The sequence below is a fragment of the Gossypium raimondii genome, chromosome 13, assembly GCF_025698545.1.
Source record: "Gossypium raimondii isolate GPD5lz chromosome 13, ASM2569854v1, whole genome shotgun sequence".
Taxonomy (NCBI): domain Eukaryota; kingdom Viridiplantae; phylum Streptophyta; class Magnoliopsida; order Malvales; family Malvaceae; genus Gossypium; species Gossypium raimondii.
In genome coordinates this window covers 37,317,200-37,340,373 of record NC_068577.1, presented here as the reverse complement: position 1 = coordinate 37,340,373, position 23,174 = coordinate 37,317,200, and the positions used below count along the sequence as shown (strand labels likewise).

Genomic DNA, 23,174 nt, shown 5'->3' with positions numbered 1-23,174 from the left:
AATTGACCCAAACAAAATATGATTACTATAATGTTAAGTAGGTGATTGAATCGAATATAATAAAGTAACAAACATAGGGTATAATAAGAATTTGGAGATTGAATATATATTTCATTAATTTTACAAAATTTTCTACTAATTGCCTCAGTTTTAAGGTCAAGCTTGTAGAGTGTGCATTAAAGCATGAATATGAATGCTTACAGTAAACCATTGAAGAAATTAAAAAAAAGTAAAATTAATGAATGCTAAAGAGATGAACTTGAGGATCAACGCTCTGCTTACATACTAATATCATCAATCCTGATGCTAAAACTTGGTGGATTGAATTGTTTAAAATAAAAATTACTAATTTAAAATTGATAAAATCCTATTTAATTGAATGGAAAATATCAAATAAATTCAATGCTGATGAATGTATTTACTTTTGATTATAATATTAAATTGTAGTTCCAAAGTTGGTCAAAATCACCAAATTATCAATAAATGAAGCTACATTAATCTATGCAAACAGCATGCTTAATTAATATAAGAAGATAATAACTAAGGTGAATTAAAGTGGAGTTTGACTACTCCACTACTACTGGTATAAATATTGAAACGATTCACACTTCCTTGGCTCATCATATCGCAGTTTTTGAGATTTCATTCATTGTTATAACTTGTACATTCAAATGGGTGGTGGCAAAGGTGGAAGTGGCGGTGGCAAAGAAATAATCATATTATAAGTTTAATTAAAAAAATAGGAGAGCACATAGTCTCTAGAGCACGTAAAAGTAGAATCAAATAGCCCCATAAGAAAATCATATATTGACGGATGCAAAATAGTGACTAAAATCATAAAAAATCTCTATAGGCCGAAAAAATCATATATTGACGGATGCAAAATAGTTAAAAACCTATACCAACGATTAAATTGGATACCCTCACAAATGAAGTCATCGCTATAGGTTTATCTCTGTATAATCTTTTAGTAATAGTAGTTATTCGTCAGTACATACTTACCTCTCTATAGTGACAGCAAATCCAAAAGCCAAAATCAAACGCACACAATTAACAAATCTCAAAGGGCATTCACAAAGAAAATTCATTTAAATTACCATAGAATTTTCCATTAAAAAGGAAATTTATCCATTTTAATGCAACATTTAGAATGTATTAATTAATAAAGTTTTGTTCTTAACAATATGAAATAAGATTCCAACAATAAACTGAAAATAATTAGTTGACTTACTTGTAATAGTAATTGAAGGCCATTACAGCCTATTATTCTTCTCTTGTCCGTCATTACAATCATAGATTGAAATTTCATATGAAATCATATAAAAGCTTTAAGATTGTTAGAAAAATAAATAAAAAACATTGAAATAAGAAAAAAAAAATAAGGTTAGTAAAAATTGATGGCTTTGTCGTGCAGAGTACTTTTCTTAAATGCCTCAAAAGTACAACGAAATCCGTAACATTCCAATCACAATAGTAAAAATGGTTAATAGAATCATTCTTTATATAGATACTAAATAAATGTATCTTTCCATAAGATACCCTTTCATAAGGATGCATCTCTTTATGTGATACCCTTTTATAGGGTTGTGTTGTTAAAAAATATGGAATGATTGAGATGGGCTTAAAGAAGTGCCCACTTCCTGAAGCACTCTAACAAACTGAACAATTTTCATATTTTGGTGATTGACAATTTACCAAATTAAATTTTCGGGTTGTGTTGATAGTGTGGATTGTATCTAGCCCATCAATTAAGATTGTATCATTTAGGGAATGATATTTGGAGAATCAAATCAGATTGATTTGAGCATATCTAATCCCTTGGATTTAGAAAGTTGGATTGAATTGGAATGTTGAAGACTTAGCTTCCAATAGTCTTCCTTTACCTTGTTTATTACTATTCTATTGTATTTAACAAGTTTAGCTGCTTTTAATATGGATTGATATAGATCTTCATTATGTTAGCAAGTCTTGAAAAACTCTATATATTTGTAAACTTGTTCATTTCCTTTCTCTTTAAAAATTTTGTAAAGTCCCTCTGTCCTTTTTCCCTATTCATTTCCTTTCTCTTTTGTTGAGTTTTCATAATTGCAATTTCAAACTTTATTCCACTTTTGTCGTTTCTCTACTATTGTTTCCTGGCGTATTATTGTTGTGGTGTCGTCTTTTGAGCAAGGAATTCGTATTTTCGTCCTAGTGTAAGTCTCGTAAGTGCATTCTTTAGTGGTAAGGTTAATTAATTCATTTTTGTGTGACGAATAGGGGTTTTAGTTATTCTTTAATATTCAATTTTGATCCTTTTTTTTGTTCTATCAACGGTGGATCCTGCAATGATTTTTACTTCGACAAGTCGATTTTAGGGAAACCAGTTCTTTTCTGGGTAAGTGACCATGCTAGTTTAGGGGCTGGTTTTATTAAGTGGTAAATACCATATTCAAGTTTCGTTTTTGATATTTGTTGCTAATTGGGTTGGTCGTGGATGTTGTGTGCAGGAACTTGGATTGCTGCTTCAGTGTTGACATCCCAGAGGCAGTAAGGTGTGTGTTATAACCCGTAGATACTGAGAAAGGTCACGAAAATCTGGAAATTTTTTGAAAATTTGAAACTGGCAGACGATGCCACATTTGTTACACAGTTTGGACACACGGCCATGTTCTTGAGACACACGGGCTGAGCTCTGTCACACGACCTAGCTACACGGTTGTGTGACACTTGTTTTCAGTTTTTACTCAAAATTTTGTAAAAGTTCCATTTCAATTCGTAATTGTTCCCAGTTTATTTTAAATGTTTTGTAAGCTCGATTTAAGTCTCGTTTTTATTGGATAACACGAAAAATAATTGTAAAATGAATTATTTGGTTATTTCTATTAATTTTGTGAATGATGTTAAAGTTTTATAGTTGTAATACCTTTGTCATAGCCCATTCTTGCCAGCCCAATTAATAAATAAAAGTAAAAAATAATAAAGTCCAGTTAATGTCCAAATTACAAAAGCCGATACCAGCCCAAATACAATACAAACCCAAAGCCCAAATTCACTAACCCAAAACCATTTACCCAAACCCGAATTACAAGCCCAAACCCTAGCTCAAATCAGAGGAATACCCCAGAAGCTTCTAGGGTTTCTGAAAATCCTTACGATGTAGTCAAGTCCAGGCTTCCCTTCGCACGTATGCTGCGCCACCACCACGCGCCGGCCTCCCCCACGTACGCCTCTCCTCCAGCTAGCGTCACACCTGCAACAAACAACAGTGAAAGAAACCGAATGACAGCAAAGAAAATAACATAATAGATTTTTTATTTTTTTCATTTTCTATTTTTCTGTTACTTCGGCTATATAAAGCCAAATACAACTCTGTAAAAAGGAGAGGGGGATACGAAAATCAATACAAAAAAAGATCAAAAACTTCAAAAGCAAATCAGGTTTTTAAGGTGATTGGAGTTTTTTTTATTTTCCCGCTTTTCTTTTCTCTATTTGATTGATTGTGTGTGAAAAAAATAGAAAAGAGGGCAAGGGACTTACCTGTGTGAGCGCGCCGTTGGAGTCCTCCTTCACTTCGTCTGAATCGGGGTGGAAAGGGGTATTTTGGGTTTCGAAACGGTGAGAAAAAGGGGCAGAGATTTAGGTTTTTTTGTTTGATGGTTTTAGTCTAATAAAACACTTTTGTTTTAGGGTTTCTTTTAGTTTTATAACTCTCTTTAAATGACGTTGTTTAAGGCCTACTGTAGTTGCCTCGAAACGACGCCGGTTAATGGCCTGTACCCGATGACCCGACCTAGATGCGGCTAGATCCACGCATTTTGGTATTGGGAGGGATATTTGCGCACCAAGTCCATCTGCTTTTGTGTTGTGGTTCAATTTGGCCCCTTTTGTTATTTTAATTTTGGCCATATAATTTTTTACTGGTTTCTTTGCGGTCCATGATGGAATGCGGCATTTTGGAGGGCAGGGATTAATTTCCCTTTTGGTCTCTCCATGTTACTAGAGTGTTCAGTGTGGTCCATATCATTTTATTTATTTCAGATTTGCCCCTAAATTTCTGTTTTAATTTCAAATTAGTCCTTTTGTTATTTTTTTTGCTATTAAATTAATTAGTTTAATACTGTTATTATTATTATTATTATTATTATTATTATTATTATTATTATTATTATTATTATTATTATCAATTTACCTAACCTTTTTATATATATTATTTATTTCTATTATGTACTATTATTTTCAGCTTTTTATATTATTATCATATATTATTATTTAATTTCATAATGAATTATTTTATATTTTATGTTAATCGATAGAATTTATTTTTTAAATGGTTTTCTTTTATAATACGTAATTTATATCAAATTATTTTCATGTTGTATGTTATGGATTTCATATTATTAAAACCATTAATTTTAAGTTCTTTCTTTAACTTATTTGTATATATTTGTTTAAATCTATCTTCATAAATATCTAATTTATTTCTTCTAAAACCCTATTTTAATAAATTTTACTTATTTCAACTTTTACACATATTGTTATATATATTATTATCTATATTGAGTATTTCATCTCATATGTATTACCTATTTAGATTAATATATGTGTATTATTTTGGGTTTTATTTATTTTGATTTTCTTCTTATAATACTTACTTTAAAATTCACTTAGATATTATTATTCATTTTAATTCTATTTTTAAATTATTTCAAGTCTTCACATTAATTACTTCTTTTAAATTTTTATATACTTGTATTTTGTATATATATATTGATAATTTCAAATTTCTTTTCTCTCATGCTACTTTTTTAGTTATTTTAAAATTGTTATATTTTATTTGTGATAGGCTTTTAGGTCATTAGCTTTCAAATGTTGATGTTAATATTTACATGTGATTATTGCTCTTATATGTATGGTATTGTTTATTTGTATTTATTGATTATTTGTCATTCGTTAGAGTATATTTTGTTTACAAATCATACTTTTGTGTTGTATGTCATCATTCAATTGCACTACGTTTGTTTAAAAGATTGCATTTGATTAAAACACTAAAATCATTTTATCCATAAGTTTTCAAAACACTTGGTATCCAAAGATTCTAGAGAAGGTAGTGCCCTAACTTACTGGGCTTCAATTTTTCTCGTTAAATTAGATAATCGAGTACCCTTTTTCAATAAAATCATACAGATTTTAAATAAAAATTTACTCTCGGGATTTCAAAATGTTGTGATCTAAATCACTTGATATGACATTTTGTTACCTTGAGTTAAGGATTTCTAAAAGTAAAGGAAATATTCGGTATTTGGGAATTTTGAGAAATTGAACCCTAACTTACTGGGTTCTGATTTTTCATTTGACCTAAATAACCCAATATCCTTCTCAAACTTAATTTCATGAGTTTTAAAAGTCAAAAGACAAACTTAATTTCGAGGATTAGAAATGATGCACCCTAACTCACTAGGTGTGACATTTTGCTTCTTCAAAATAAGAGGGTCTTATCATCCAATTCAATTTATTCAAAATTTTCTTTTAAAAAGGATTGTATTTTAAAATCTTTTCAAATTTTCGACACTAAGACATTAAATAATCAATTCGGTACCAATTTTGGCCGTTACGAGGGTGCTAGCCCTTCCTTGTGCGCAACTGACTCCCGAACCTACTTTCTCAAATTTCGTAGACCAAAATTGTTATTTTAGTAAATCAAAATGTTTTATTAAAATCTGAAGGTGACCCGATCACACCTCGAAAAAGATCGGTGGTGACTCCATTTTTGTTTCCTAAAGTCGACTCCCGTTTTTCAAAAAAATAGTTTCGACAGCTTGGCGACACCACTGGGGACTGTTGGAGAGTCAAGCCATAAAATCGATTGTTTTCTATCTTATTGTCGAAAGTTGAAAATCTAATTTGTAAAATTACAATCCTCTCATTGCATTTGTTTGTGTTGTAATTTATGTGGGTTGAGTTTCGTAAAATATCTTCGCATCATACTACATAAAGACTATTTAGTCTTACCTTTTAAGTGGGAGTGAGAAACTACTCCTTCGTGAGGGTTTCACCTCCGTGCACGATAGTGAATCACTTTTGAGATACATCCGTACCTATGTCTTCGTGAGATTTTTATTTCTGTGTAGCCATAGGGAAATGTATTCCCCTAAATCGAACTCGGTTCATATGAGCCTATAATGGGCGAAGATCAAGGAATCTGCTGGTTCGGGTACCTCAACTTTAGAACCAAATCGTATGTGGAAGACCTTAAGAGTCCAACCTAGGTAGAACTACTCCAAAGCTTAATGGCTACTTGGATAGATGCTTAATTCTCTTTTATTTGCTTTGAGTTTTGTTTATATGTTGTACTAACTTGTGGTGTTTTGTTGCTATGTTTGCATGTCATTTCATATTCAAAAGAGTGTCGATTCAAGTTTGATTACTAAATTAGAGAGCTTGTCATGGAAAACAAATTTCTTGATAAAGTGGAGGATAATGCCGTTGTTCATATATGGTCAGAGAAAACACAATTAGAGAAAGGAGATAGTTTAACCAAGGGATACACATCAGAATTATGGGACTACATCCGTATCAGTGTGACGTAAAATAACCTTCAGGAATTAAAAGAGATACGGGATCAGTGGAGTGATGAGACGAAGTAGTTGTTCTACTATAATTATGGGGACTTACCATATTTATTAGACATCAAGGTAGACGAGCAGTTGTTCTGAGCCATCGCTCAGTATTGGAACCCTGCATATAGTTGTTTTACTTTTGGGAATGTTGATTTAGTGCCCACTATAGAGGAATATACAGGCCTAGTACGTTGTTCAGGGTTTCAGGTCGATAAAGCTTATTCCAAAGTCGCTTATGTCCCAGCCTTTTGGAAAAAATTGATGAACATTATAGGAATGAGTGAACAGTGGATTACAGCTAGGATCAAGCAAAAGGTGAGTGTAAATGTATCCCATAGAAGAATTTACGAGATTTGATTTTAGCACATCCCGATGCGAAAAAGAAAGTCGATATGTTTGCTTTGAGTATCTATGGATTGATGATCTTTCCTAGAGCATTAGGGTATGTTGATGTGGCGGTCTTAGTTCTTTTTGATCGACTTGATAAAGGGGTCACGCCTATTACTTCAATCTTGGCTGAGACATTTAGATATTTGAATGCATGTAGACGGACCGGGGAGGGAAGATTTATAGGATGTGCACAGTTGCTTCTAGCTTGGTTTCACAGTCACTTTCGGAAGGTGGATAAAATTTCTTATCGAGTTTTCTCAAGAATTATTCCCGTTAAAAAAGATAGTGGCCACGCCAAGAAGGGATGATATATCAAAGGAAAATTGGATAGCGCTTCTCCAAAATCTTCAAGAAGAGGATGTCGAGTGGAAAGCTCCTTGGTTGATTCCTGACGAAATTCTTTATCGATGTGGGAGTTTTGATTGGGTTCCTTTACTTGGAATTTGGGGAGCCATTGGGTATGCTCCTTTGCTCGTACTAAGGTAATACAAGTCAAGACAGTTCGTACCAGTAGCACATGGGTTAGCTCAGTGTGAGTTTTCGTACCGAGGAGATAATTACAAGAAAAGGGTAAAGGAGATTTCTAACGCTTGGAATCAGACCTGTCAAATGAAAAGGCTAGCTGTAGGATCAATGACGACTCCCGTGTATAGTGGATGGTCGAGTAAAAGAATTAATGACAATATCCCTGAGCCAAATTTAGAAGGTGTTCAACTGATGGAAGAGTACTTACAAGTGGTCCCATCAGAACTAGAAATTATAAAGCAAGACTTTGAGAGAAGGAATCTAGAACTTGAAAAATAGATAGAATAGTTGGAGGAAGAAAAGACGCATTTAAGATTAGATGGTGATGTTCAAAAGCTAGAGGCCGAAAAATTAAGGAAAGGAAAGAATAAAGCCGAAGAAGACTTGATAGTTTGAAGACGGATTACAAGAAGTTGCGTTGATCAATAAGAACTGTTGGGCTGGGGAAGACTTCAGAATAGTGGTGACAAGAGATGCAAGAGGAAAGAAACAAAGACGATCGGTGTGAGAGAAAATTCCACGAGGCTCAGGTATAGAAAGAAACCCTAGAAAGGCATGTGTTAGAAACCCAAATGAAAAAAAAGAATTAAAGGCTAGAGTAGCAGAACTCAAGAAGTCATTTCATCAATATAGAACTCGTAATTTTGCGGTTAAATTGAGGGCAAGTTTGAACAAGATTGAAGAAATGAAAGGGAAGATAGAAGAACAAGAGTTTGTATTACAAAGCTGTGAGCTCCGGGTGGAACTTCTTGAGGTAAATCAGGAACGTTGGAAGGAACAACTTCACCATTCTCAGAATCAAATTAGGAACAGAGATTACATTATGGGCGAGGCCATGGCTCAGATTCGAGAGGTAGCCAATCATTTACAGACATTGGCAATTCAGGCTGACGTGTTAAGCGTGAAGTATGAGTTAGAATCAGATCGGGGTCAAGAGTTAGCTTCGTTGCTTAAGAAAGTTAAAACTTTGAGCATTAGGGCAAAGCCATATTTGTAATATGTTTTATGTAAAGAATTTTGTTTTCTAATAAAGTTTTCTAAAAGAAATTGAATTAGAATTGACACCTTTCTACATTCATTTCATGCATTGCACTGCATCATATGCATTAAAGATTATTAAAAGGCCCTAATTGGATAAAATTATTCCTTAGTTATTCTAGAAACCAGCAAAAACCTACCAACTAAACACTATTACGATACCCGAGAAAAGTCGAGAACCATGGATCAAAGATTAGAAAAGCTTGAACAACTTCAAAAGGAAATGCAAGATCGGTACAAACACAAATGCAAGAGAAACTAGATAAAATTTAGCAAGACATGGCAGAAAAGATGCTGGAATCTTAAAGAAATATGATGGCTCAGTTGACCCAATTATTAGCTGGAAGAGTAGATAAGGGAAAGAGCCCTATGACCAATCTTGGAGAAGATAGTGAGGAGCCACTGTATCCTTTGGGTTTAACTCCACCAAATGTACAGACCCAAGCTGAGATGAACCTGCGGAGACCATCCGTGCAATTAGGCCTCAACAATTTCAGGCTGGTGTTTCAATGCCAATGACCTTTTAAGGTGGATCAGGTTCAAACCTAGGAGATAACCCAATTAATCCTGTTATACCCAACATTGATAAAGTGGCTAAGAATGAAAAAGTGAAGGTGGAATTGCCAAAGCAGCCAAGGATAGATGTAAGTGGTCGGAGGAAAAATTCAAAGCGTTGGAAAGTGCTGATAGTCATCATGGAATCGATGCTAAATATCTGAGCTTGGTTCCAGACTTAGTACTTCCTTACAAGTTTAAAATGCCAGACTTTGAAAAATACAATGAAACCAGTTTCCCCGAGGCTCACATCACCATGTTTTGCAGAAGGATGACTGGTTATGTTAATAATGATCAACTGCTAATACACTATTTCCAAGATAGTTTGGTAGGGGCAGCATCCAAATGGTACAATCAATTGAGCCGTACCAGGATTTGTTCATGGAGGGATTTAGCACAAACCTTCATAAAATAGTACAATCATGTAACAAGATCGTTTTGGCTTAGGGTACAGACTGGATATTAGGCAGAGAAAGAAGGAGTTTGAAAAGAGGCAAGAAAGAAGGAGAGCAGCCTAAGCAGGGAAGAAATTAAATGGGAACCAATGATAATTCCCCACATATCTATAACCTTTTTGTCAGTGGGGATGATTTACCATGAGAGGAAGATGCCGATGAAAGAAAGCATAAAAGAAATGTTAGAAAATGTTCATATCAATGCTATACATGAAGAAACAATTGAATTAGGGACCTTGATAGATATACGCCTTTATGAATTTGGGAGCATGCTAAGCAATTAGACTGCAAAAGAAATGTCTGTAGTATTTAGAGCTTACTAAGAGTAATGTTCGAAAAAAATTGCTTTTAGCTTAGAAGTGATAAGAACCTCTTTGTGAAATAGGCTCATGTCCAAACATCATTATATTAATGAAGTACATATTTACAATCATTTTGAGCAAATATTCTTTCATTCTTTCCATACGAGTAGTTATTTTGATTCTTTCATTATTTTTAATTTTCTTCCAAATCATGCTTTCATTCATTCATAATCATACTGTACAAATAATTATTCATAAATTCATACATTCTTTGTATATTCTTTTGCACCTACAATAGGTCCCTGGATATCAATGACATGAGTGACGCTGCTATAAACTAAGAATTTCCTTTTGACCGAGACATGTGTTTAGAGGGATCGCATGACTTTGAAGATGACGTAGACTATAGTTTATCTCTGGACTTGTTAAGGATGGTAGAATAGGAAGAAAAACAAATCTTACCTCACAAGGAATCAATATAAATTGTGAGCTTGGAAGAAGGAAAAGAGGTGAAGATTGGAACTGATATTTTGGAAAGACAATGTGAGACCTCATTAAATTAATCCAAGAATTCAAAGATGTCTTTGCATGGTCATACCAGGATATGCCCGGATTAAGCACTGACATTGTAGTGCAACGTATTCCTATAAGAGAGGATTGAAAGCTAGTTCAGCAAAAGCTCAGGAGGATGAGGCCTGATATTGTGTTAAAAATAAAGGAGGAAGTCAAAAAGTAGTTTGATGTTGGGTTTTTACAAGAAGTCAAATATTCCAAATGGGTAGCCAACATCGTCACAGTCTCTAAAAATATGGGAAAGTACGAATATGTGTGGATTACAAGGATTTGAACAAGGCCAGCCCAAAAGATAATTTCTCATTACCTCACATTGACACTTTGGTGGATACTACGGCAGGCTATTCATTGTTTTCCGTTATGGATGGCTTCTCTAGATACAATTAGATATGAGAAAGACTACATTCATCAGCTTGTGGGGAACGTTTTGCTATAAAGTGATGTCGTTCAGATTAAAAAATACGAGAGCAACATACCAAAGAGCCATTGTAACTTTGTTTCGTGACATGATGCACAAGGAAATCGAGGTTTATATTGATGATATGATCGCAAAATCTAGAACAGAAGAGGAACATGTGCAGGTCCTAAAAATTATTCTTAAGACTGAGAAAGTTCCAGCTCAAGCTTAATTCAACGAAATGCACTTTTAGAGCCAGGTTAGGAAAGTTGTTGGGCTTTGTAGTCAGTGGAAAATGAATAGAGATCGACCTAGACAAAGTCAAGGCGATACGAGATTTACCTCCACCATGCACTCAGAAAGAAGTTTGAGGTTTTGTAGGAAGATTGAATTACATTACTCGATTCATCTCAAAACTAACCAAGAAATGTGACCCCATATTTTGTCTTCTAAAAGGTGTGGGATGAAGAATGCCAGGAAGCTTTTGACAAGATAAAACACTAGTTGTCCAATACTCCAGTGTTGTCACCACCTAGCCCGGATAGGCCGTTGATATTGTATTTAACAGTGTTTGATAATTCCATGGGATGTGTGCTAGGTCAGCATAATGAGACGGGAAGGAGAGAAAGGGCGATATACTATCTCAGTAAGAAATTCACCGATTGTGAAATGAGATACTCGCCTATTGGGAAATTATGTTGTGCCCTGGTCAAGACAACCCGGACGCTAAGGCAGTACATGTTGTACCATGCAACTTGGTTGATTTCAAAGTTAGACCCCTTAAAGTGTATGATGGAGTCGACTGCTTTGAATGGGAGAATTGCTAGATGACAGATCTTGCTTTCTGAATTTGATATAGTTTATGTAAGCCTGAAGGCCGTGAAAGGGAGTGCAATAGCGGATTTTCTAGCTAGTAGAGCCTTGGAGGATTACGAGCCGTTGAATTTTGATTTCCCAAACGAGGTGGCAACCACTAAAGAGGATTCCCAAATGGATCGCAGTTGGAAGTTAAACTTTGACGGAGCTCAAAATCCTATGGGCAATGGAATTGGGGCAATTTTAATATCCCCAAGTGGAGATCATTATCCTGTTGCTAGCAAATTGGATTTTGATTGCACAAATAACATGGCAGAATATAAAGCGTGCATTATGGGCATTCCGTACAGCCATAGAACCAACAATCAAAGTGCTAAAAGTATATGGAGATTCCGCATTGGTGATATACCAACTCAAAGGGGAATGGGAAACGAGAGATCCCAAATTAATTAGTTATTGAAAGTTGGTTCTCAAGTTGATTGATGAGTTTGATGACATCACTTTTTGTTATCTTCCACGAGATGAAAACAAGATGGATGATGCATTGGCTACTCTAGCTTCCATGATCAAAGTAAACAAACTAAATGATATGAAGCCTATTCAGATGATCATTTATAAGACCCCGACTCATTGCTACAGTATTAAGGAAGAGGAAAATGATGACCATCCTTGGTACCAAGATATGCTGCAATATATGAAAAATCGCTAGTACCTTGATCAGGCAACTGAGAATGACAAGAGGACATTGAGGAGACTAGCCATTGACTATGTCCTAAATGGAGAGATTTTATGCAAAGGGAAAGGATCAAGTACTATTGAGATGCGTGGCTTCTATAGAGGCCAAGAAAATCCTGGGGGAAGTACATGAAGGTATCTGCAAAACGCATGCCAATGGTTTCACAATGACTGGATAGATTATGAGATTCGGTACTACTGGTCCACCATTGAAGGAGATTGCATCAATTATGCCAAGAAGTGCCATAAATGCCAAATTTATGGAAACAAAATGCATGCACGCCCTTCACCTCTTCACGTTATGACTTCTCCATGGCCTTTCTCCATTTGGGGTATGGATGTCATCGGCCAATATCGCTAAAGGCTTCTAATGGGCATCGTTTCATTTTTGTAGTTATTAACTATTTCACTAAATGGGTGGAAGCTGCTTCATATGCTAATGTTACGAAGTCAGTAGTTAGCAAGTTCTTGAAAAAATAAATCATATGTGACAATGCTCTGAATTTAAACAACAACACAATAGCGGAAGTTTGCAGTCAATTTAAGATTAGACATCATAATTTGTCACCATATCAACTAAAAATTAATGGTGCAGTGGAGGCGGCCAATAAAAATATCAAGAAAATTGTGGGGAAATGAATTAAACTTACAAATATTGGCATGAGAAATTACCATTTGCTCTTCTTGCCTATCGAACATCTATCAGGACTTCTACCGGGGCAACACATTTTTTTTTGGTTTATGGGATGGAGGCAGTTTTACCCATTGAAGTTGAAATTTCTTCCCTCCGGTATTAGCTGAATTAAAGTTGGACGAGGCCGAATAGATCCAATCTCGATATGATCAGTTCAACCTGATAGAAGGAAGAAGGCTAAAGGCTATTCATCATCGTCAGATGTATCAAAAACGAATGATGCGAGCCTATAACAAAAAAGTTCGTCCCAGAGAATTCCACGAGGGGCACCTAGTGTTGAAAAGGATCCTTCCTCTACAAAAGGATTTTAGAGGGAAGTGGATGCCAATTTGGGAAGGACCTTATGTTGTAAAGACGGCATTTTCTAGAGATGCTTTGATTTTGAGCGAGATGGATGGTAAAAACTTGCCAAATCCTATAAACTCAGACTCAGTCAATAAGTATTTCACTTAAGGAAAGAGAGAGGGACCAAAGTTAAAACCCACAAAGGGCTGCTTAAGTTCAAAAAAAACCAGACCAAGGTGAAAACCCACAAAGGGCGCTTTGAGTAATAAAAAATATAAAAATGAAAATGAAAATAAAAAAAGGAGTGAAAACCCGCAAAGGGCGCCTTGAGACCAAAAGGATTTGAGTTGAAAACCCAAAAAGGGTGGCTCAAATTTTGGATACGAATGGGGTATGAGGTGATCAGAGCAGCTCAAATTTTGATCAAATTGGGGCATGTGGTGATCTTGCTATACCTAAATCAACATGAAATGGTAGGCAACATCTTGGGGCATCGACAAACTACTGTAGATCTCCTAAACACATGTCACACTCAGAATGGTCTTCAGAAAGTTTGTATAGAGAAGTTCAAGCTACGATATCTGGGGCACCTAGTCTTCATACTATTTACATTAAATTTGCTGTCTTGGAATACTTCATTTTTTTTCAAGACATGTGTTCCCAATCAATTCCTCTTTTTATTCTTACTGTCCTTGATAATTTATTTATTTCGAGCCATACTCCTAAATCAATTCTATTGTATCCATTGTTATGATCTTTTTGCAAGCATGTTGCATTGGAATAATGATTAATGAACTAATAATACTTTCACAAGGGAAGTTTTGCATATTACTCTAGAAGTTTTAAATAATATAGGAACCTGAAACATGACTATTGTTTAGAACGCACCAAGTTTAAAGGTTGAAATATCTAAGAAGGAAAAGTCTAAATTAAGACTATCCCTTCGGATTTGATTGTCAAAACATTAATTGAACAAGATGAAAAGATGTCGTGTTGGTGACAAAACTTTAATGAACAAAGAAGCAATGATCACCGAGTGATAAGAAGAAGTTTTCTTGAAGAAGAAAGTTCTACAATTGTGTATAAACATTTGGTATGGAACATTGGGAATGGTGTAAGGCCAAAGAGATTCATATAATTTATCCTTCAATCGTAGTAGGAGAGGATTGACAAAGAGCCAGATCTTATACTCTTAAATTACAGTGGGAGCAGGATGGCCCGATTTTATGTCCCAAAATGACAATGGATTGAACTTTTAAGATTACAGTGGATTGAACCTTGAAGATTATAGTAAAGGCAATCCGATTAAGTAAGATATGAGTGTTACCAGCCGAACAGGTCATGTTTCCAAGAGAACAGGTCGGTGAAACCACAAATCCTATACTGCTAAAGTTGTAGTGGGATGGACTGAAGAAGATGGCAAATCTCATCTCCCTGAAGTTGCAGTGGAGCATATTAAAGCCAATAATCTTATTTCCCTGGCGTTGCAGTGGAATTGATTAAAGCTAAAGGTAGCAAATCTTGTTTCCCTAGCGTTGCAGTGGAATAGATTAGAGCTGAAGTGGAGCGGATTAAAGCTGAAGGCAGCGAATCTTATTTCTTTGGTGTTGCAGTGGAACAGATTAAAGATAAAAGTAGCAAATCTTATTTCCCTGACGTTGTAGTGAAGCAGATTCAAGCTAAAGGCAACAAATCTTATCTCCTTGGCATTAAGGCTGAAGGCAGCGAATCTTATTTCCCTGCCGTCGCAGTAGAACAGATTAAAGCTAAGATTAGCGAATCTTGTTTCCTTGGCATTGTAGTGGAATAGATTAAAGCTGAAGTGGAGCAAATTAAAACTGAAGGCAGTGAATCTTATCTCTTTGGCGTTGCAGTGGAATAGATTAAAGCTAAAGGTAGCGAATCTTATTTCCCTGATGTTGCAGTGGAGTAGATTAAAGCGAATGCAGCAAATCTTATCTCCCTGGCGTTAAGACTGAAGGCAATGAATCTTATTTCCTGGCGTTGCAGTAGAACAGATTAAAGCTAAGAGTAGCGAATCTTGTTTCTCTAGTGTTGCAGTGGAATAGAGTAAAGCTGAAGTGGAGTGGATTAAAGCTGAAGGCAGCGAATCCTATCTCCTTGGCGTTACATTAGAATAGATTAAAGGTAAAGGTAGCAAATCTTGTTTCCCGATGTTGCAGCGGAGTAGATTAAAGCTGAAGGCAACGAATCTTGTTTCCCTGACATTAAGACTGAAGGTAGCAAATCTTATTTCCCTGGCGTTGCAGTGGAATAGATTAAAGCTAAAGGTAGCAAATATTGTTTCTTTGGCGTTGCAGTGGAATAGATTAAAGCGAATATTGTCTCGATCATTTACATGCACCCACTTTTCATTCCATTTGTGGGAATTTGATGATCTATAAACCGTCCCTAACGAACGATCGGCTCATGTTTGAGCATGATGAATCAGGTCGTGCCGACTCGTTGCTAATAAACATTCCAGCCTCATACGAGAATAGAAAACTGACGCATTTTTTACATCAGTGGATTAAGAATCGTAAACATAATAATTTCTGGTTAACCATGTTCCCAGAAAAAAAGATACTTTCGAGAAACGACGAGCACGACTAAAGTGGCTATACATAGAAATCTATTTACGGATCTATATGCTTCGATTGCAACTAGAAGTTCTAGAACTGGAGGTTGGTATACCACCATAATGAAACTTCCTTTTATTTTTTTATTTGGATCGGATTTATGTTGGCTTCATTGGGAGGCTCGCGTAGTTTGTTCGTAAACTCCAAAAGCATAAGTTGCGTTGGAATCGGGAAAGCTCCATGGAGTGACTGCCCGACCATGCGGTTATTCCCCAATTTTTTTCATCACTACCCTACCAAATCCTGTTCAATGCTCGGTAAGATCGGACACAATTGGACCTTTAGTCTTTACCCTGTTCCCGTTACACGACAACGAGCAAAGAGGGACAACTGTCATAGCCCATTCATACTGGCCCAATTAATAAATAAAAACAAAAATAATAATAAAGTCCAGTTAATGTCCAAATTACAAAAGCCGATACCAGCCCAAATACAATACAAACCCAAAGCCCAAATTCACTAACCCAAACCATTTACCCAAACCCAAACCCGAATTACAAGCCCAAACCCTAGCTCTAATCGGAGGAACACCCGAGAAGCTTCTAGGGTTTCTGAAAATCCTTGCGCCACAGTCGAGTCCAGGCTTCCCTTCGCGCGTGCTGCGCCACCACGACGTGCTGGCCTCCCCCACGTGCGCCTCGCTTCCAGCTGGCCTCACACCTGCAACAAACAGCAAAGAAACCAAATGACAGCAAAGAAAATAATAGAATTGATTTTTTATTTTTTTCATTTTCCATTTTTCTGTTATTTCGGCTATATAAAGCCAAATACAACTCTGTAAAAAGGAGAGGGGTATACGAAAATCAATACAATAAAAAGATCAAAAACATCAAAAGCAAATCAGATTTTTAAGGTGATTGGAGTTTTTTTATTTTTGCTGCTTTTCTTTTGTATATTTGATTGATTGTGTGTGAAAAGAAATAGAAAAGAGGGAAAGGGACTTACCTTGTGAGCGCGCCGTTGGAGTCCTCCTTCACTTCGTCTCAATCGGGGTGGAAAGGGGGATTTTGGGTTTCGAAACGGTAAGAAAAAGGGGCAGAGATTTAGGTTTTTCTGTTTGATGGTTTTAGTCTGATAAAACACATCTATTTTAGGTTTTTTTTTTAGTTTTCTAACTCTCTTTAAAGGACGTTGTTTAGGGCCTCCTGCATTGGCATCAAAACGACGTCGTTTAATGGCCTGTACCCGATGACCCAACCTAGATACGGCTAGATCCGCGTTTTGGTATTGGGAGGGATAATTGCGCGCCAAGTCCATCTGCTATTGTGTTGTGGTTTAATCTGCCCTTTTGTTTTTATAATTTTGGCCATATAATTTTCTACTGTTTTCTTTGTGGTCCATGATGGAATGCGGCGTTTTGGAGGGCCGGGATTAATTTCCCTTTTGGTCCCTCCCTGTTATTCGTGCGATCTATGTGGTGCATATCCTTTTATTTATTTCAAATTTTCCCTTAAATTTCTGTTTTAATTTCAAATTAGTCCTTTTGTTTTTTTTGCTATTAAATTAATTAGTTTAATACTCTTGTTGTTATTATTATTATTATTATTATTATTATTATTATTATTATTATTATTATTACTACTATTATTATTATTATTATTATTATTATTATTATTATCAATTTACCTAACCTTTTATATATATTATTTATTTCTATTATGTACTATTATTTTAAGTTTTTATATTATTATCGTATATTATTATTTAATTTCATAATGAATTATTTGATATTTTTATTTTAATCCAATAGAATTTTTTTTAAATGGTTTTCTTTTATAATACGTAATTTATATCAAATTATTTTCATGTTGTATGTTATGGATTTCATATTATTAAAACCATTTATTTTAAGTTCTTTCTTTAACTTATTTGTATATATTTGTTTAAATCTATCTTCATAAATATCTAATTTATTTCTTTTAAAAGGCCTATTTTAATAAATTTTACTTATTTCAACTTTTACACATATTGTTATATATATATATATATATATTATTATTATTATCTATATTGAGTATTTCATCTCATATGTATTACCTCTTTAGATTAATATATGTGTATTATTTTGGGTTTTATTTATTTTGATTTTCTTCTTATAATACTTACTTTAAAATTCACTTAGATATTATTATTCATTTTAATTCTATTTTAAATTATTTCAAGTCTTCACATTAACTACTTCTTTTAAATTTTTATATACGTGTATTTTGTATAATTTCAAATTTCTCTTCTCTCATGCTACTTTTTTAGTTATTTTAAAATTGCTATATTTTATTTGTGATAGGCTTTTAGGTCATTAGCTTTCAAATGTTGATGTTAATATTTACATGTGATTATTGCTCTTATATGTATGGTATTGTTTATTTGTATTTATTGATTATTTGTCATTCGTTAGAGTATATTTTGTTTACAAATCATCCTTTTGCGTTGTACGTCATCATTCAATTGCACTACGTTTGTTTAAAAGATCGCATTTGATTAAAACACTAAAATCATTTTATCCATAAGTTTTCAAAACACTTGGTATCCAAAGATTCTCGAGAAGATTTTGCCCTAACTTACTGGGCTTCAATTTTTCTCGTTAAATTTAGATAATCGAGTACCCTTTTTCAATAAAATCATATAGATTTTAAATAAAAGTTTATTCTCAGGATTTGAAAATGTTGTGTCCTAACTCACCGGATATGATATTTTGTTACCTTGAGTTAAGGATTTCTAAAAACAAAGGAAATATTCGGTATTTGTGAATTTTGAGAAATTGAACCCTAACTTACTGGGTTCTGATTTTTCATTTGACCTAAATAACTGAATATCCTTCTCAAAATTAAATGTATGAGTTTTAAAAGTCAAAAGATAAACTTAATTTTGAGGATTAGAAATGCTGCACCCTAACTCACTAGGTGTGACATTTTACTTCTTCAAAATAAGAGTGTCTTATATCATCCAATTCAATTTATTTTAAATTTTCTTTTAAAAAGGATCGTATTTTGAAATCTTTTCAAATTTTCGACACTAAGACATTAAATAATCAATCCGATACCAATTTTGGGCGTTACGAGGGTGCTAGCCCTTCCTTGTGCACAACCGACTCCCGAACCTGTTTTCTCAAATTTCGTAGACCAAAATTGTTATTTTAGTAAATCAAAATGTTTTATTAAAATCTCAAGGTCACCCGATCACACCTCAAAAAAGATCGGTGGCGACTCCATTTTCGTTTCCTAAAGTCGACTCCCGTTTTCCAAAAAAATAGATTTCGACAACCTTATAGCTCGGGTCGGACAACCGGACCGGGTATAGGGTGTTACACAAGAAGTCCTTTTCCTCGAGACACAACATTGAAATTTGATAGTTGTGTTCGAATTTGAATCCTAACTAAAAAATTTAACCTTACATAACCCCGTGACATGAAGAATTTGAAATCTAAACATTACAAATGCATTTGTATGAGCATGATTGACGACTAAACTAATTTGAATGATAATTAAGATGTAAATTTTAAGATTATGTAATGGGATAGCTAAATTAGCTTCGCAATAAATATGACATAATGCATTTGGGTCCAACAAACGAGTCGAGTGTAGGGCGCTACACATGTTTCTTTGTTAGAGAATCGGGTTTGGAAAACACAACATCAAATAAATTTAGGGAAAAACTAGAGTTTTAAATTATTTTTCAAGAATAAGAACTTGGTTATGATAATCTAAAGTAATAAACATTTAATCAAAATTGTACCTTTTTTATTCGTTTAGGATGAACGCTTCGACCGAATAGTCTTCTCCACTATCTTCAAGCTCATGTTTGTCGAGTGTGGGCTCGCTTCGAACCAGAATATTTCACCCAAAAATTATCAGTGGGGTAATTTCACAATTTCTCTAAACTTTTGGGCCAAGTTGTAAATTAAAAAAATATCTCTAGAAATTTTCTAAACTAAATTCTTCATGGAATTTTGTTTCTACAACTTTCTCTCGTAATCAAGTGTGCGAAAAATAATGACCCAAGACTCTCTTTATATAGGGAGAGTTTAGAGAGTTCAACTACGATTAAACTTAATCACTTTAGTATTAAATTTAATCTAATATTTATCTTGATAAATATTAAATTTTAATAAATTAATAGAATATTTATCTACAAGATAAACATTAACTAAATTAAATATTAAGATAATCACTTTAATATTAAGTCTATTAAAAGAATATTATTTTTGAATAATTAATCTGAAATCAAATTCTCTAATAGACTCTCATTTTTGGTCGTCGGATTGCCGCCGTCGCTACCGCCGAAATCCCAAGGTGATTTGGTTTCTGCCGGCTCGCTCCTGGCCAGTATGTAATATTTGTACATATATATAGCTTCAAACACATATATAGATAGCATTTTGTGAATTTTCTTTTTCCTTCTTTTTTGTTTTTGTTTAGTACTATATCACAATAATTAAAATAATAATCATAACCAATAATAAATCAGACTAGCAAACATTATGGAATAATTTACACTAAAAATTATAATATTTAAATTTAAATAGAGATTAATCCAAAATTGACCCAAACAAAATATGATTACTATAATGTTAATTAGGTGATTGAACCGAATATAATAAAGTAACAAACATAGGGAATCATATGAATTTAGAGATTCAATGTATATTTCATTAATTTTACAGAATTTTCCACTAATTCCTCGGTTTTAAGGTCAAGCTTGTAGAGTGTGCATTAAAGCATGAATATGAATGCTTACAGTAAACCATTGAAGAAATTAAAAAGAGTAAAATTAATGAATGCTAAAGAGATGAACTTGAGGATCAACGCTTTGCTTATATACTAATATCATCAATTGTGATGCTAAAATTTGGTGGATTGAATTGTTTACAATAAAAATTACTGATTTAAAATTGATAAAATCCTATTTAATTGAATGGAAAATATCAAATAAATTCAATGCTGATGAATGTATTTACTTTTGATCATAGTATTAAATTGTAGTTCCAAAGTTGGTCAAAATCACCAAATTATCAATAAATGAAGCTACATTAATCTATGCAAACAGCATGCTTAATTAATATAAGAAGATAATAACTAAGGTGAATTAAAGTGGAGTTTGACTACTCCACTAGTACTGGTATAAATATTGAAACGATTCACACTTCCTTGGCTCATCATATCGCAGTTTTTGAGATTTCATTCATTGTTATAACTTGTGCATTCAAATGGGTGGTGGCAAAGGTGGAAGTGGCGGTGGCAGCAAAGGTGGTTGCGGAGGCAGCGGTGGTGGCTCTGGAAATGTTGGAGGAGGAAGCACATCCAAAGGCGGAGGTGGGGCTTCGGGAATGATGGTAGCTCCGGGGAGTGGAGGTGCGGCCATTATATCGAGGGGCGCATTCGAGAGCAACCCTCAGGGATACTTTGCTGGTCTGCATTCAAGTGAAAAGGGCAATAAATAAATAAGGAATGGTATTGCTGGAAAAGCCCAAGTTCATGTATTATTTATAGTAAAGTAATGCATGACTAATTAAATAAAATTTATGGCAATATCTCTTTTATCTCATGGCTGTCTTTTGCCCGAAGAAATTCTTTTAAATAGCTAAAACATGGAAATAACTTATTTATGCAAACAACTAACAAATCCAAACCATGATTACAAGTCTTGCATCCCAGACTTTGCAAAAATCTGAAATATTAAAGCTCCCAGTAGAGTAATATTACTGTATACAAACAAAAGACTTTAGAAACAAAAACCATTTGTTCAACAGGCCTCCGTATGCTACCTTGGTTTTTTAGTTTTTTATTTTTTTGTCTACATGGCAAACGCTTGATGATGATGCATTTATAATTAACATGTCCAAAGAATATATATACATTAATCGTTTAAGATCTAATAATTTTGAAAGATTATTTTTATAGAAAGAAAAGTAAAAACAATTCCATTAGACAATGAATAATCATATTATAAGTTTAATTAAAAAAATAGGAGAGCACATAGTCTCTAGAACACGTAAAAGTAGAATCAAATAGCCCCTAAGAAAATCATATATTGACGGATGCAAAATAGTCACTAAAATCATAAAAAAATCTCTATAGGCCAGAAAAATCTATACCAACGATTAAATTGGATACCCTCACAAATGGAGTCATCACTATAGGTTTATCTCTGTATAATCTTTTAGTAATAGTAGTTATTCGTCAGTACATACTTACCTCTCTATAGTGACAGCAAATCCAAAAGCCAAAATCAAACGCACACAATTAACAAATCTCAAAGGGCATTCACAAAGAAAATTCATTTAAATTACCATAGAATTTTCCATTAAAAAGGAAATTTATCCATTTTAATGCAACATTTAGAATGTATCAATTAATAAAGTTTTGTTCTTAATAATATGAAATATGATTCCAGCAATAAATTGAAAATAATTAGTTTACCTTGTTTATTATTATTCTAATGTATTCGACTAGTTTAGTTGCGTTTGATATGGATTGATATAGATCTTCATTATGTTAGCAAGTCTTGAAAAACTCTATATATTTGTAAACTTGTTCATTTCCTTTCTCTTTAAAAATTCTGTAAAGTCCCTCTGTCATTTTTCCCCTGTTCATTTCCTTTCTTTTTTGTTTGATTTTCATAATTGCAATTTCAAACTTTATTTCTCTTTTGTCATTTCTCTACTATTGTTTTCTAGCGTATTATTACTGTGGTGTCGTCTTTTGAGCGAGGAATTCGTATTTTAGTCCTAGTGTAAGTCTCGTAAGTGCATCCTTTAGTGGTAAGGTTAATTAATTCATTTTTGTGTGACGAATAGGGTTTTAGTTATTCTTTATTATTCAATTTTGATAGTTTTTTTTGTTCTTTCAGTGGTGGATCCTGCAACGATTATTACTTCGACAAGTCGGTTTTAGTGAAACCAATTCTTTTCTAGGTAAGTGACCAAATGCTAGTTTAGGGGCTGGTTTTATTAAGTGGTAAATACCATATTCAAGTTTCATTTTCGATACTTGTTGCTAATTGGGTTGGCCGTGGATGTTGTGTGCAGGAACTTGGATTGCTGCTTTAGTGCTGACATCACAGAGGCAGTAAGGTGTGTGCTATAACTCGTAGATACTCAGAAAGGTCACGAAAATCTGGATATTTTGTGAAAATTTGAAACTAGTAGACAACGCCACATTTGTTACACGGCTTG

At 34.0% G+C, this 23,174-nt stretch overlaps 1 protein-coding gene across 1 annotated transcript; it reads left to right on the top strand.

The window, feature by feature from the left end:
• Positions 1–516: 516 nt before the first annotated feature.
• On the top strand, positions 517–21,544 carry LOC105781177 (uncharacterized). The gene is made up of 2 exons (XM_052626300.1): positions 517–687; positions 21,223–21,544. Exons 1-2 carry the CDS (start codon positions 672–674, stop codon positions 21,438–21,440), a joined length of 234 nt encoding a protein of 77 aa, XP_052482260.1. The 5' UTR covers positions 517–671; the 3' UTR covers positions 21,441–21,544.
• The last annotated feature ends 1,630 nt before the right edge of the window (positions 21,545–23,174 follow it).